We start from the raw sequence: 12888 nt of genomic DNA on the forward strand, positions 1-12888 counted from the left end.
ATTGCTTATCCAGAGGTAGAGGAGATCTAGAGGAGGTAGAAAGTTTTATCTAAGGATAATTCTGCTGTTCAGAGTTGTAGAAAAGATGAGGAGAGAAAGAGAAAACAAGCAAAAGTGTGTGGAGGACTTTCTGCTGACTATTTAATTTGGGGCAGCAGATAGACTTTTGAGAAGAGTGAAATTAAGCTAATTTGTCTTTGGCCTTGATCCTTTAGTTTTTTGTTTTTTAGGGGTTTTTTTTCTTCCAAATTTTGGGATTCAGATCACATAATGGGAAACTTTTTGATGAATTAGTTCCATCTAAAAGTAGGAAAGAGTTTTCAAGAGTCCTTACCATCTTTATATGAGAAACCCAATGGCCCCAGTTCCCTCTTTACCTTTCTCCACACTTACACTCTGTATATCTTTCTAAAGTTAATTAATTGCAAATGATCACCACTTAATTGCTTTTAGAGATGGACCCCTGCACAGGTGGGAATGGATGTGCCCACATCTGCCAGAGCGTGAATGGAATGGCCAGGTGTGCCTGTCACCCAGGCTACCAGCTGTCTGAAGACAAAAAGGCCTGTGGAGGTAGGAAGTGGAAGCTGATGGCTTAATTGTGTAATTGTTTGAAATTTTGTGGTAATTCAGTTTGAATAGTCAGAACAGCTAGGAGAAAGGTGTTTTCATTTGTGCTTAAAAAGGAACATTTGTATTCTTATTTGATCATTCTGAAAGGTATTTTTATAATACTATAAAAACTCAGTGAAATTTTTCGTTACAATAAAAAGTTCTGGGTTAGTTTCAGAATTAATGCTTTTTGTTTTCTGTTTCTCATTCTGAAATGAATTCCAGAATTAATTTTTCAAAACCTTCCATAACCACACAGGGATTGTTTTTTTTTATTATAGGCTACAATAGGTGGGGATAAACTTTGAAAAGCAAGTATGTGCTACAAATCAGTGTTCTCAGAAGTTAGGGATAATTGAAACAAACAAACGAAAAAAAAACAAAAGGAAACTCTATACGAGGTTACATTTTTCTCTTCCTAGAAATAGCAAAACAGACATACTTCAAATCAAAGATGAAACTGATAAATTACTCCATGACCAGAGCTGATAAATGAAGTCATTCCTGTGGGACAGTCTTTGTTTTAATAACTTTTGAGAAATCACAGAATCCTTCATTTTTATCATGACATTTTAGTGACACGAGAAACGGTTTATTTGGATTAATTATGAAAATATAAAAATGTTTCCTGACTTATGGTACTGATAAACACTTTGAGAAAATGAAAAAGAATTAGACATAAAAATTGGTGTTTAGTTTTTCATTTTTGGGGGGTTTTTTTCTTTAAGCCAATGCTAAGATAAAATTTTCTGTGGATTGTGTTAGGACATTTTTCTGACACAGAATACATCTGCTTTGGTCTTCTGTTTACAGCTCAGCATCTGGAGCAGAATAGGCTTTTGTTAAATATTTGTGGAAATTTGGCAAATATATACATATATCTCTCTATATAATCTCTTTCAAAGTTTTTTGTTTGTTTGTTTGTTTGCTTGCTTTTTTAATATCTGGTGCATTATTCCTAGGAAGGCTATCCCCCAAATTACTGCCTACTTAGGGTTTTACTAATACCTTACAAGAATGAGTATTTCTCTTAAGCACCCTGATAAGGATGACATTCAGGACAATCCAAGGAGCAAGTTCTAGTGGGGAAAAACAATGATGAGATCGGTCCATTTAAAGATCGGCCCATTTAAAAGGACTACCTGGGCCACAAAATGAAGTGACACTGAATAGACTTGGCTATTGGTATCAGGAGAAAGAGAGGGCACCACTGTTTAAATAGCATGACCCAGAAACAATCATATGTACAACATATACTGTAAATTGCTACATACAACGGCCCCAAATCTGCCGTGTTTATAGACACATGTCCTGTCTACCTTAAATCAGGGAGATACCATTTTTGGTTGAGAATGTGACATATATCCCTAAACTCAAATTACAACAACTTCTACCTGTATTATAAGGAGACAGATAAGACATATTTATTTTCATTTGTTTTCTCTTTCTCTCAACTAACAGATACGAGTAGGTTTTGATAAAAATAAGTATTTGAGAGCATAAGACGAACACTAAAGTTAATGTCATTAGCAGTTAGTTTATTTGCAAATATGGAGCTTAAGTGGTATTTTACTGTTACACTTCATGTTGGGGGTTGAGGAGAAATGGATGCTTAGTTCATTTTTATGGTTTACACATAACTCTTAATTTGAGCTCCAAAGACATAACCACTGTGCATTTCTCTCTGCAGACATAAACGAGTGTGCAGAGGATCTTGCTCACTGTGGCCATCGCTGTATAAACACAGTGGGATCTTTCACTTGTGCCTGCCACCCTGGCTTTGAGCTGGGAGCTGATGGAAAACAGTGTTACAGTAAGTGGCAACAGTCGCAGCCCTGGGAATGTGTGGCATTTGACAAGTATTAAACACGAGTAATAAACAAAAGAATGACACTGAATATCCTGCCAAAGTAGAAGCTCCTGAGAATGTTTTCCACTGGGGCGGGGTAGGGGTGAGAGCTTAGAAATCCAACCTCCTCATTTTAATTTGAAGAAATAGAGTCCCAGTCAATAGAAAATAGTTGGTGTAATGATCCCCAGTGTAGATGGCAAGGATTAAGTCTCAGGTCTTCTGATTAGGGATCCCTTGGTCCCCCAGTGGAGAGTCTGCCTTCGTCCATCACCTCTGCCATGAGATATTTATTGAACACTGGTAAATCCAATGTAGAACTCAAGGAAGAGGAACTAGCAGGAGTGAAGGAACCGGCAGTCCAAGGAGCAGCTCTAGATTGTAGTAAAATGTCTGACACATTGGATGCTCTGAGTACTTTTTATGTCAGCCCTTCACCTCCTTCCCCCTCTTTTATTCATTTCCATTCTATGTACCTCTTTAAGCAGCTTCTGACTCTTCATTCTCTTTCACTGACTCATCCCTCTACTCCTATTACTCAAAAAATTAGGATCCTTGTCACCTAACCTTAGCTTTCTCCTCACCTAAGCTCAATTACACAATTTAACATATCCCTTATTATGAATATATTAAAATATTAATATGCTGAATTATTAGCTGCTATTAATAACTATTGCAGCTATTTCCTTCTCTCATCTCCTCCCCGCTGATCTGCTACTTAATCTGTAGATGACTATACTTCCTACTTTACTAAGCTTAAAAAACATATAATATAAATTTCTTAATGTTCCATGGTCTCTACTTCAATAGCGGGGGTACCAAAAAAATATATACAAGTGAACATTTTGGTCAACATTGCTCAAGTAGTAGTTTGCCATAATCAAAAGTGTGTGGATGCTGATGGGAACCATTTTGAGCACCTCTTGTAATTGCAGAAGTCAAACGTGACGTGTATTCATCTTTTGTTATCTGTATATATTGAGTATTGCAATTTTCACAGTTTTTGCCTTTCTTAAAATGTGTATACATTTTTTGACACCCTCTGTATTTCCCATCCTCACCCATCCTCTACTTCTTCCTTCCTTTTTCAAATGATAGAATTTTTTTATTTGGCCAATTTCTGTATCTCTGCCTCTTACATGATCATGATACATCAACAATTGATTTTTCTTCCTCTTCTTCCGATCTTACCTTTCTTCTCAGTGACTTCTTCCCTTCTTTCCCCATTTCATATCTATACCTTAGCAGGTGAGTTTCTCTATGTTTAAAACACAGCCATGTTAACTGCCTTTATTTGAAATTTAGGAACATAAATCTTAAATGATTAAGCAATGTGGCTGGACAAACCTATATTATCAGAACATGTCTACTTACATACTCATTAAAATGAATGTGTAACACCTTTTCTTTCTCTTCCAAATCTTTATGTCACCCCTGTCTTTATCCTTACCTTGTCTCTTATGTTATCCATAAAATGCATGCAAGCAACCACCCAAGCTAGCAACTGATTTGGAATCTTCACCCCATCAATATAAATTAAGTGGTCTGCTGCTAACAAAAACTGTCTTGTCCATTGTATTTTGGATTCCATTCTCTATCATTATCTCAAAATCTTTGCTATTGCACTTATCTAATGGGTTGTTCTTATCACCTATCAACATGGTGCAGTATCTTCTGTCTTTGAAATACCCTCCAATAAGCCCACATCCTACTAGAACTTTAATCTGATCGCCTTCACAGCAACACTCTAATAACTCTGTTAATGTCTCCTCCTTCTCATCTTGCATACCCTCATCATACCAGACTAAACAGATTATCATCTCTACCCCTCCATGGTCACCCATGACCTCTGTGTTTCCAGACTGCATGTTAACTTCTCGGTTTTATCCTATTTGATCTCTCAGCAGCTTTCAACACAGTTGACTAACCCCCATTCTTCTTGAGACACTTTCTTCTCTTTCATGTTTTCATACTTTCCTGGTTTTCCTCTCCATCTTTGGCCCCTCTCTCACTGTCAGATTTTTATTGTCACTTGTCTTTTACCTTTAACCATATGTGAATATATCAAACTATGTAATCATCATCTTGACTGATAAACTTGACAGGCCCAAAACAAAACTGCTGGCTTGCAGACTCAGTTCCAAAAATGCCCTTCCTACTTCTCCACAACTTAGTGCTAAAGCCCAAAACTCAATGATAAAAATTAGTAAGTGACAGAACTAGGACTTTAGGCTCCAAATACACTATCTTTTCAATGTCATCATGTCTCTTTATAGATTGCATGTCTCTTTATCGGTTTTAATTAAGGGAGAAGAGTAAAGATAGTCATAAACAAAATAAATAATGTTGTGTCCTTAACTAAACTCTCTCATGAAGAACGTTCTTAGACTCACCAAATTCTCACTCTTCTCCACTGCATAAAATTCTGTGTTTTTTAATACCTGGGTTGCCAATGAAGCCTTAAATCTCTTGGTATATTTCTACTGCTTAAAGACAGTGCAGTTTTTCTATGGTGGTACATGTCTCTTAAAGAGCAAACTAAATAAAATGGGAGAGAAGAATTAACGACTAATTAGGATACAACATCTTCTGAAACAAGTCTTTCTCTCAGTGCCCTACAGAGTCATTTCAGGCACAAAGAAATGTGGAGGGGTTTTACCTTCTTATTCATCATTTGGTTTTTTAATGTGGCTGGGGTGTGGGAGCACTTGACAAACGTCTGAAATAAAATACTGAAATCTGACTAGCGCATTCTCAGTTATCATGTTGCTAATGAGTTATGAGGCACAGGTTTTCTGTAGAATTTACTTGGGAAAGCAATTTGCCCTAGAGTTGAATACATTTGGTAGAAGTGTACTTTTACATTTCTTTCCCTTATGTGAATATTTGGCTAAGTTCTTTGTGTAGCTCTCACCAGACTTCAATATTTACTAACTGACATACAAAACTTTCTTGATGAAAACTGGTATTTTGAGTTGTTTCAAAACCTGTAGGTGGAGGAAATGTTTTCAAAGCATAGTGATGTTTAACAATGAATTATGTGCCCTTCATAAAACAAGTCTATTTTAGAAAAATATTGTTTTAACTCTTTCCTAGGAAAGCAATATATTTATGTAATTTCTTCTCAAAGGCTCTCAAAGCACTGCATGGCATAAACATTGAATCCCTATAGTGTGATGATATGAATGAACCATCTTGTCTTGTGATTAAAAGTTGGAAAATTCCAGATCCAGCATGGTTAAGTAAGACTTCCCCCAAATTACCAAGCAATATATACTTGAGCTTAAATTCCATATGTATTTAATGCATATTTAATATATTGAGTAAATAATTATTTTCTACCTGTGAGAAACTACAGGGGTTATTTTAAAAAGTTTTTTAAACTATAATTACTTTAAGTACTACTGTTAAACATTGTCATCTGTATCAAGGACGCAAAATCTTAGCTTACTTCTAGTGGGCAGTTATAGATCTTAGTATGCCCTTGCTTAAGTCCCGTATATTTTTTGATGAGGTTAAAATATTATCATTTGTATTTAAAGCAAATTACCACAAGAAGTCTTACAGCATCACTGATCACAGAAAAATAACAAGGATAGGAGCCAAAATTTGAAAGATGTCTTCCTAAAGCATGTATGTTAACATATCATATGAAAAGTATCAGTTCCTTTCATTACTTCAATCTTTCCTTTAGCTTTCTTATTTTTCCTCAGTCCTAAACTAGCTGTTTCTAAACCCAAAGGGGTTCTTACTCTCAATAGTAAATTGATTAGCATACTCCTTCTTTTGTTTATTCCATTATTCCCAATCTATTTTTTGAGCATCTGTTATCAGCTGAATAATCCAGGTGATGATGGCACAGAAGGATGAGCACAGTGACAGGAATGTGCCCTGGGTGTTCTGGGACATGTAGCACTGCTGCATACTGTGGTTGGAAGGCCAGGGATGGGGGAGGATGGTTTCTGTGCTCTCACTGTACAGAAACTGTAGCAGATACCTAGGCAGTTTCAATGCCGACATTGACTTTCAAGAAGTACCGCAATCCCAAGTACCCATGTCATGTTCTTTTTTATCTTTCTACTTTCAGAGGACTCAGGAGATAAGAATAGAAGCAAATGAACCAATGTAGACACTCTCATTAATAAGAGGTGTACCCAAAGCAACACAAATGTAGAATAATAGAAGGCAATGGTAAAAATAGCAGAGTACCTAAATTCCGTACTCGAACACGGATTCAAGCATTTTAAAATTTCTCATTCTCTCACTTAGAAAATGACTGATTACCATGCCATGTACTCAGTACAATTGGCATCCCTATGCTGAGGCTGATGTTACCCAAAATGCCCTTAATTAGCATGTACCTGAATCAGCAAATTGGTTTTTAGAGTCATACTGTGTTTATATAATGAGGGACTCACATATACCTCAAAGTTGATTAGCACATTAAGATGATACTAGTTAAACATGACCAACTAATTCATTGGTCTTGTGTTCATACTTTTGTTCCAAGGCTATTTTTAACAGTATTTTCATGTACTCCTATCCTCTGAAAAGGACAGATAATAACATACCATTAGCTTGAGAACAGAAATGTCAGCTGGCAAACTATCTATTTGCTTCCTGATTATAGATTCAATACACTTTTTTTTTTAAATATCCTGAAAATACTGAGAATTCCCAGAGGTAAGTGTCCTTTAAGATTAAGTGTTAAATAACCACTGGTGGACTAATTACCTTTCTGCATCACTTCGCCACCTTAACATTATTTATAAGTTCATTAGTATTTTGATACTGTGTAGACATTTATAATGCTGGCTAGCCCTCAGACTTCTACTTTTATATGTGTAGAGTGTTGATAAATTTCCAACAAGTTTGTCATCCTCCCAACAGAGTGTATCCATTGTTGACGTATATTCAAGTTTCTCTATTGTTATGCTAATAACCATCTTCTGCTTGTTTGGAAAGGGGTTGAATTGGAAATTGTCAATAGCTGTGAAAAGAACAATGGTGGTTGTTCCCATCACTGTGAACATGCATTTGGTGGGCCCCGTTGTTCCTGTAACCATGGACACCAGCTTGATTCAGATGAGAAAACATGCATAGGTAATGTATAGTAAATGCCATCTGCCTGCAGAGTTGCCCGGGATTCGTAGCCCTTTCTTCTCTCATAGTTACTGCTGTAATGTGAGTCACATCTCTCATACTGCACGGGAAATTAAATTGAATAGTGTCTCTGGCTACGGGATAACATAAAAGAAATATTACTTGGCAGAAGACAACATTATGTTTAGATATTTACTTTGAAGTTAAAGGAGATTTAAAACATTTTAACAAAATATATGGACTTAATAGTTTATTTCAGGAAGATATCCCAAGGCCTAGCTAACCATTTAGTGTGATTTGTAATTCAAATAAGAAATGCTACGAAGCACCCTACTTCTCTCTACCTCCAGCAGAAACTATATTACATTCACTGGTTTTCAACTGGGTAATGATTTGGATGCATGCTCAGCTTTGGTATGGTAGGAAGATACATTCCAAAAGAAAATTTTAAAGCTATTCTTTGGAAATCCCAGCGCAAACCCATTTTTAATAGATAACTTTTCTAGCATATTATTAGAACTTACGCCATTTGAGACAATGAGAAAAATAAATTCCACCCCAGCTTTTTGTCATAATGAAATATTTAATCTAGAGCTGCTGAGAAAAAGGAATATCTACTAAAATAGGGGTAGAGAGCATCAAACTATATTATTATGTCCTCTGGATCTGGAGAGACCTACAAACCCCTAAAGCAATTTGCTATGATTTGAGAAATATATCCTATTTGCTTGTTTTCTTTTGTCATACTTTTTATATCACTGCTTTTAAAAATTATAATATGAATACTGAAAGTAATCTTTGACCATTTTATGCTAGTCAATATGGTTAGAGATAAATTATAGTATCGTAAAAGAGGAGGTGAATTTCAAAGGTCTAAATATTTGGGATTTTTTAGTTTGGCACTATGATGTGACAGAGTGAACTTCGAGGGATTTGAAGTATTCTGGTTTCATAAATTATTTAACCAAAACAATGTCATTACTTGTATTTCTTGATTCAACATTGCCTCCTGCATTTTTCTGAGTCTACAGTGGTTAACTTAATGAAGCCAGTTGCTTTCCTGGCTTCATTTTATGTAATGAAAAATATGTTTGTATTTTTCTAACTTGCTAACATTCATATTTATAGAAAAAATAAAGTGCTTCCTCTCTTTTTCCTCCTTCCCTCCCTTCTTTCCTACCTGTCTTTCTTCCCCTTTGAATATTGGATAAGGGAAACTGCAATTTCACTAAATCTTTTGCTTGCAGTGTACAATTTTGCATCTTTCCTTATTCTTTAAAATGTACAATTCTGTAAAGTTTTTATTTACAGCTAGAAAATAAAATAGCATCTGTCAGGGTCAAATGTAGGAAATTGCATATTTATGAGCTTTCAGCAGTCAACATGACAATGTTATATTGTTTATGGCTCAAGTTTATTTCATTTCCCAACAATAAATAACATTCATTCCTAAAGACCAAATATTCACTAGAGTAAGGCAATGATTTATTTGGAATGTACATATACATACTTTGCTTATTTGCCTGAGAACAGATTAAGGCCATGGACGCTATGTGTAAAAACAACCATGCATGAAGGAAATTAAAAGAGTTTTCTTTTTAACTTATTTTAGAATCTACTTTTTTATATAGGAGAATGTACAAATAAATGTGAAAATAAGTCATCCATTTGGCAAATGGTTGGTCCCAAATACAAAAATGTATTAGGACTAAAACCTAGAAATGTGTTAACACTATTTGAGAGACAGCTATACAAAATGCAAGTGTCTGACCAGCAATAAGTTCACTACATTTAACATTGGGTGGCTATTAGAATTTTTTTTCTTTTAATTTCTAACCTTTGCAGTTTTATTCAGTGACTATGTATAGATACATACAGAAGATCGAACTTTTTTAAGGTTTACTTTTGACGCTTTTCTGGTCAGAACTGAACTGTTTAATTGTTTTGCCTGTCTTTAATTGATACTCTAATTTTTTATTTAGAGCCAAATTTTTATGAAGAGGTAAATTTCTCTGCAATGCTGTAATATTTGCCATATTGGCCAATGTAGGAAAAATATGGGTATCAGAGAGGAAGAAGTTCTAAAAGAACAAACACATTACTGAGTCTGAGACTGCCTCCTCTTTGCAGCTATCAAATGGAATTTTTTGGCTCTTCTTCTCACGCTGTTTTTTGCCTATTTTGTTATTGTTGTTGTTCTTCAAAAATATGGCTATAAGCAAGTAAAGGTCTCGCTAAATAAGATCTGAAAAGAAAATTAAGAAATTTAGGAAACAAGTGATATAAATGTTGACGGACAGGGCATTTTAACAAACGCTTGCAATGTAAGAACCATGGGGTTTCAGATGACTTCCAGGCTGTAGATGGTATGTATGAGACAAACTAGAAATAGCCACAGAAGAAGATAATAGAAGAATCCAAAATGAATCATAAAATGATATATCGAGGAACTCATTTTCCAATTTTAATGCTGTTGTGCTCCTTATAGCTGAGAACAGGGAATCCTGAGACATTTATGTTTGGAGGCTCTGGTAGTATTTGCGAAGACTTTTAAATAACCTTGGAAACAACAGCAACAACAACAACAACACAGGATAATGTTTTAGATGAAATAAAACAATTTTGAAAGTACTTTTGTCCTCTATATTCATGCTATTTAACCCAAAGGACAAAGGATGGTTTAATATAAGAAAGGAAAAAATATCACCTAGAATTTGGTAGCACTGTTTGTGACATTTTGCAGGAGAAAGAATGTTTTGTGTCCAAGTGACCTTCATTTAGATATTTTATGGTGACCCTTCACCTTAGTTGATTGATTGCATTTTCTTTGGGTCCTTTCTTTTGTCTGCAATTCCTTACAATGTTACCCTTTCCAAGGTTAATTGAGACACTGACCTTTTATATCTGTGGCTTCTCATACAGTTAAGAAGCAATGGGATTTTGTAAACTTAGCTTTGACACGCCACCCAACTTAACAGCTCAACACAGGGGGTTGAATTGAACCAAGGACCTATAGCCAAAAACCCTGACCACACAATTGCCAAGTATCTAGCCTAAGGGAAACAGTGAGTGAAGAGTCTGTTGCTATCCCTGAGCTAGTTATGTTAGAAATGATCACCTCACAACTCAAGCCAAATAAATTATTCTTTAGCTAAAGGGTTTCAATTTGACATCTTCTTGTGCAGTTTGATTTTCCTTAGGGCAATTATATCTTAGGAAGAAACATTCAGGATTCTAGAATTCTAGAATAGTGCTGAAGGATATTTAAAGATCATCATTTAGAAAGCTATTTATCTGATAGGACATGCCAGGGTAATGGTGTCACCGATGGTAATAAAAAACCCTGAACCCACTCGTCTTTGGAAAGGTCAAGCAAGTGCTCGGAAAGATTCTGTAATTTAAAACATAATATTTAAAATGATTGTCTGCCCTCTGTCAGAATTGCAGTTACCACTTCTCTTCCCAGTTGTGTGACTTCCTTTTGCTTGGAAATGCTCTTTCATCTGAAGTTCTAAAAGAACAAACACATTACCGAGTCTAAGACTGCCTCCTCTTTGCAGCTATCAAATGTCCACCAAGGGAATTTTTTTGTTCTTCTTAAGATGTTTTTTTTTTTTTTTTGCCTTTTTGTTGTTGTTATTGTTCTTCAAATTCTCTGTTTATTTAGTCAAATTGCTGTTTAAACTGGAAAAATAGCAGAGATCTCTTTTCCTGTGCTTACAAATGAATTTGGAGATTATGTACATACTTGTAAAATAAATAACACGCAGAGAAGCATGCAGGGAACATAAACCCAAATATGGGCATCGTTCTTTGGGTCTTACACTTTCTTTGATGTCTGTACTATGTAGCCTGAGAAATAGAAGGATATTAGTAAAACTATTTTAATTTAGAAGTGAGGCTTGTCGGCACTTCCACAGGCCAGTCAAATCCCTGTCTCTTAAACAACAGAAGTGTCCTTTTCCCCTTTAGACCTTGATGAATGTGAGAGTGGAGAAGCCTGCTGTGCCCAGTTCTGCATCAACTATTTAGGAGGCTATGAATGCAGGTGTCAGGAAGGCTTTCAGATCAGTTCTGATGGCTGTGGATGTGATGGTAAGTTTCTGAGATCTGACACAAAATCACTGAGGTCATGGGGCAATCAGTGAAGGAGGAACGTCAGCGCAAGAGGGTTAGGGTGGGAAAGGGAAGGACTTGACACTAAAGAGACTTGGATTTCTGTGAGGTTGTGCTATTCACTATTGTGTGAACTCGCGTGGCTCTGAGCCTCGTCTCCTCGTCAGTAAACTGAAGACAATAATAGGATTAGTGGGTAAATTTAGGAAAGTAATAAATATGAAGTACCTAGTATAGTGATTGACATGGAGAAATCACTCAACTAGAAGTAGCTATTATTTTTATAATACTCATTGGCCCATAATCCCTTTTACCTAATATAAGCAAATGAGAGCTTCTGGCATGTTATTGCACTCTGCCATAGGAATCACTATGGCAAGCTTGACTGGAATTACAAAGTTCATGGCTGAAAATCAGTTTAATTAGAGAACAGTAGCAAAAGGATTGCCAGTTCACCACTGTCCAAATCTATATCAGAATCCTTTATATATCTGTTATTAATCTAGTTCATGCAAGTTTTAAGAAGTCACTTTACAATTTTCTAACTTACTTGTTAAAATTGGTTCGCTTACCTTTGCGATGATTTCTAGGTTCTTTACTTGTTTTAAATATCACAGAAGAGTTTGAATTTAGTGAGTAGAGTTAATTTACTTTTTTTTAACCATTACATTAAGAACAGTTCAATTAAGTCATTGCTATCGTTTATATTTTAAACTTTATTTTTAAAATATCTACTCTTTAACTTTTAATTTTATGATCATTATTACCATTATTTTGAACTATAGCTTTCTTGAAATCAAAGCAAACATGACATAAAAAGAATTTGATACCTCAGAAAAAAATAGTGTTTCTTTGCTTAAAAAAACAAATTCCTGAATAATGCTGAGGATGGTCGGTGTGTTTCTTTATGTACATGCCAAGCGCCTTAGCTTTGCAGAGTAGATAACAGCAGAGAGCACACAATTATGATATCTGTATATTCTAAATACAGTAGAGTATATTACCATTTACCACATTCCATCCAATTAACAGGGCCAAAAAATTTGAATTTCATCAACCATCTGCTCTTAAACATAGTGAGCCAAGAGATGATTGTATGGCATGAATATATGTACTTGGGTACAAACTTCCAAGTGGAAAAGGTATCCACATGCTGAAGCAAAGCTTAGAAGAGAAGCTCAGCTTCATAAATGAACTTTTAATATTGT

The 12888-nt window shown here is 35.4% G+C and overlaps 1 protein-coding gene across 14 annotated transcripts in view; it reads left to right on the plus strand.

Annotated features, from left to right (window-relative positions):
- The window catches only part of LOC109449436 (multiple epidermal growth factor-like domains protein 6), a 717515-nt gene that overhangs the window by 555364 nt on the left and 149263 nt on the right, over positions 1–12888 (plus strand). For all 14 annotated transcript variants that reach the window (XR_016019751.1, XR_012494689.2, XM_019735715.3 and 11 more), the window contains 4 exons: positions 454–573; positions 2303–2425; positions 7427–7564; positions 11537–11659. Coding sequence is in view for 12 of the 14 variants with exons in the window: in XM_019735715.3 (XP_019591274.3) it covers positions 454–573; positions 2303–2425; positions 7427–7564; positions 11537–11659 (504 nt within the window). In the remaining 2 variants the exon portion in view is untranslated. The remainder of the gene's footprint in view (positions 1–453; positions 574–2302; positions 2426–7426; positions 7565–11536; positions 11660–12888) is intronic.

The sequence above is a fragment of the Rhinolophus sinicus genome, chromosome 17 (genome assembly GCF_057876585.1).
Source record: "Rhinolophus sinicus isolate RSI-liver-muscle chromosome 17, RSI-T2T, whole genome shotgun sequence".
NCBI lineage: Eukaryota > Metazoa > Chordata > Mammalia > Chiroptera > Rhinolophidae > Rhinolophus > Rhinolophus sinicus.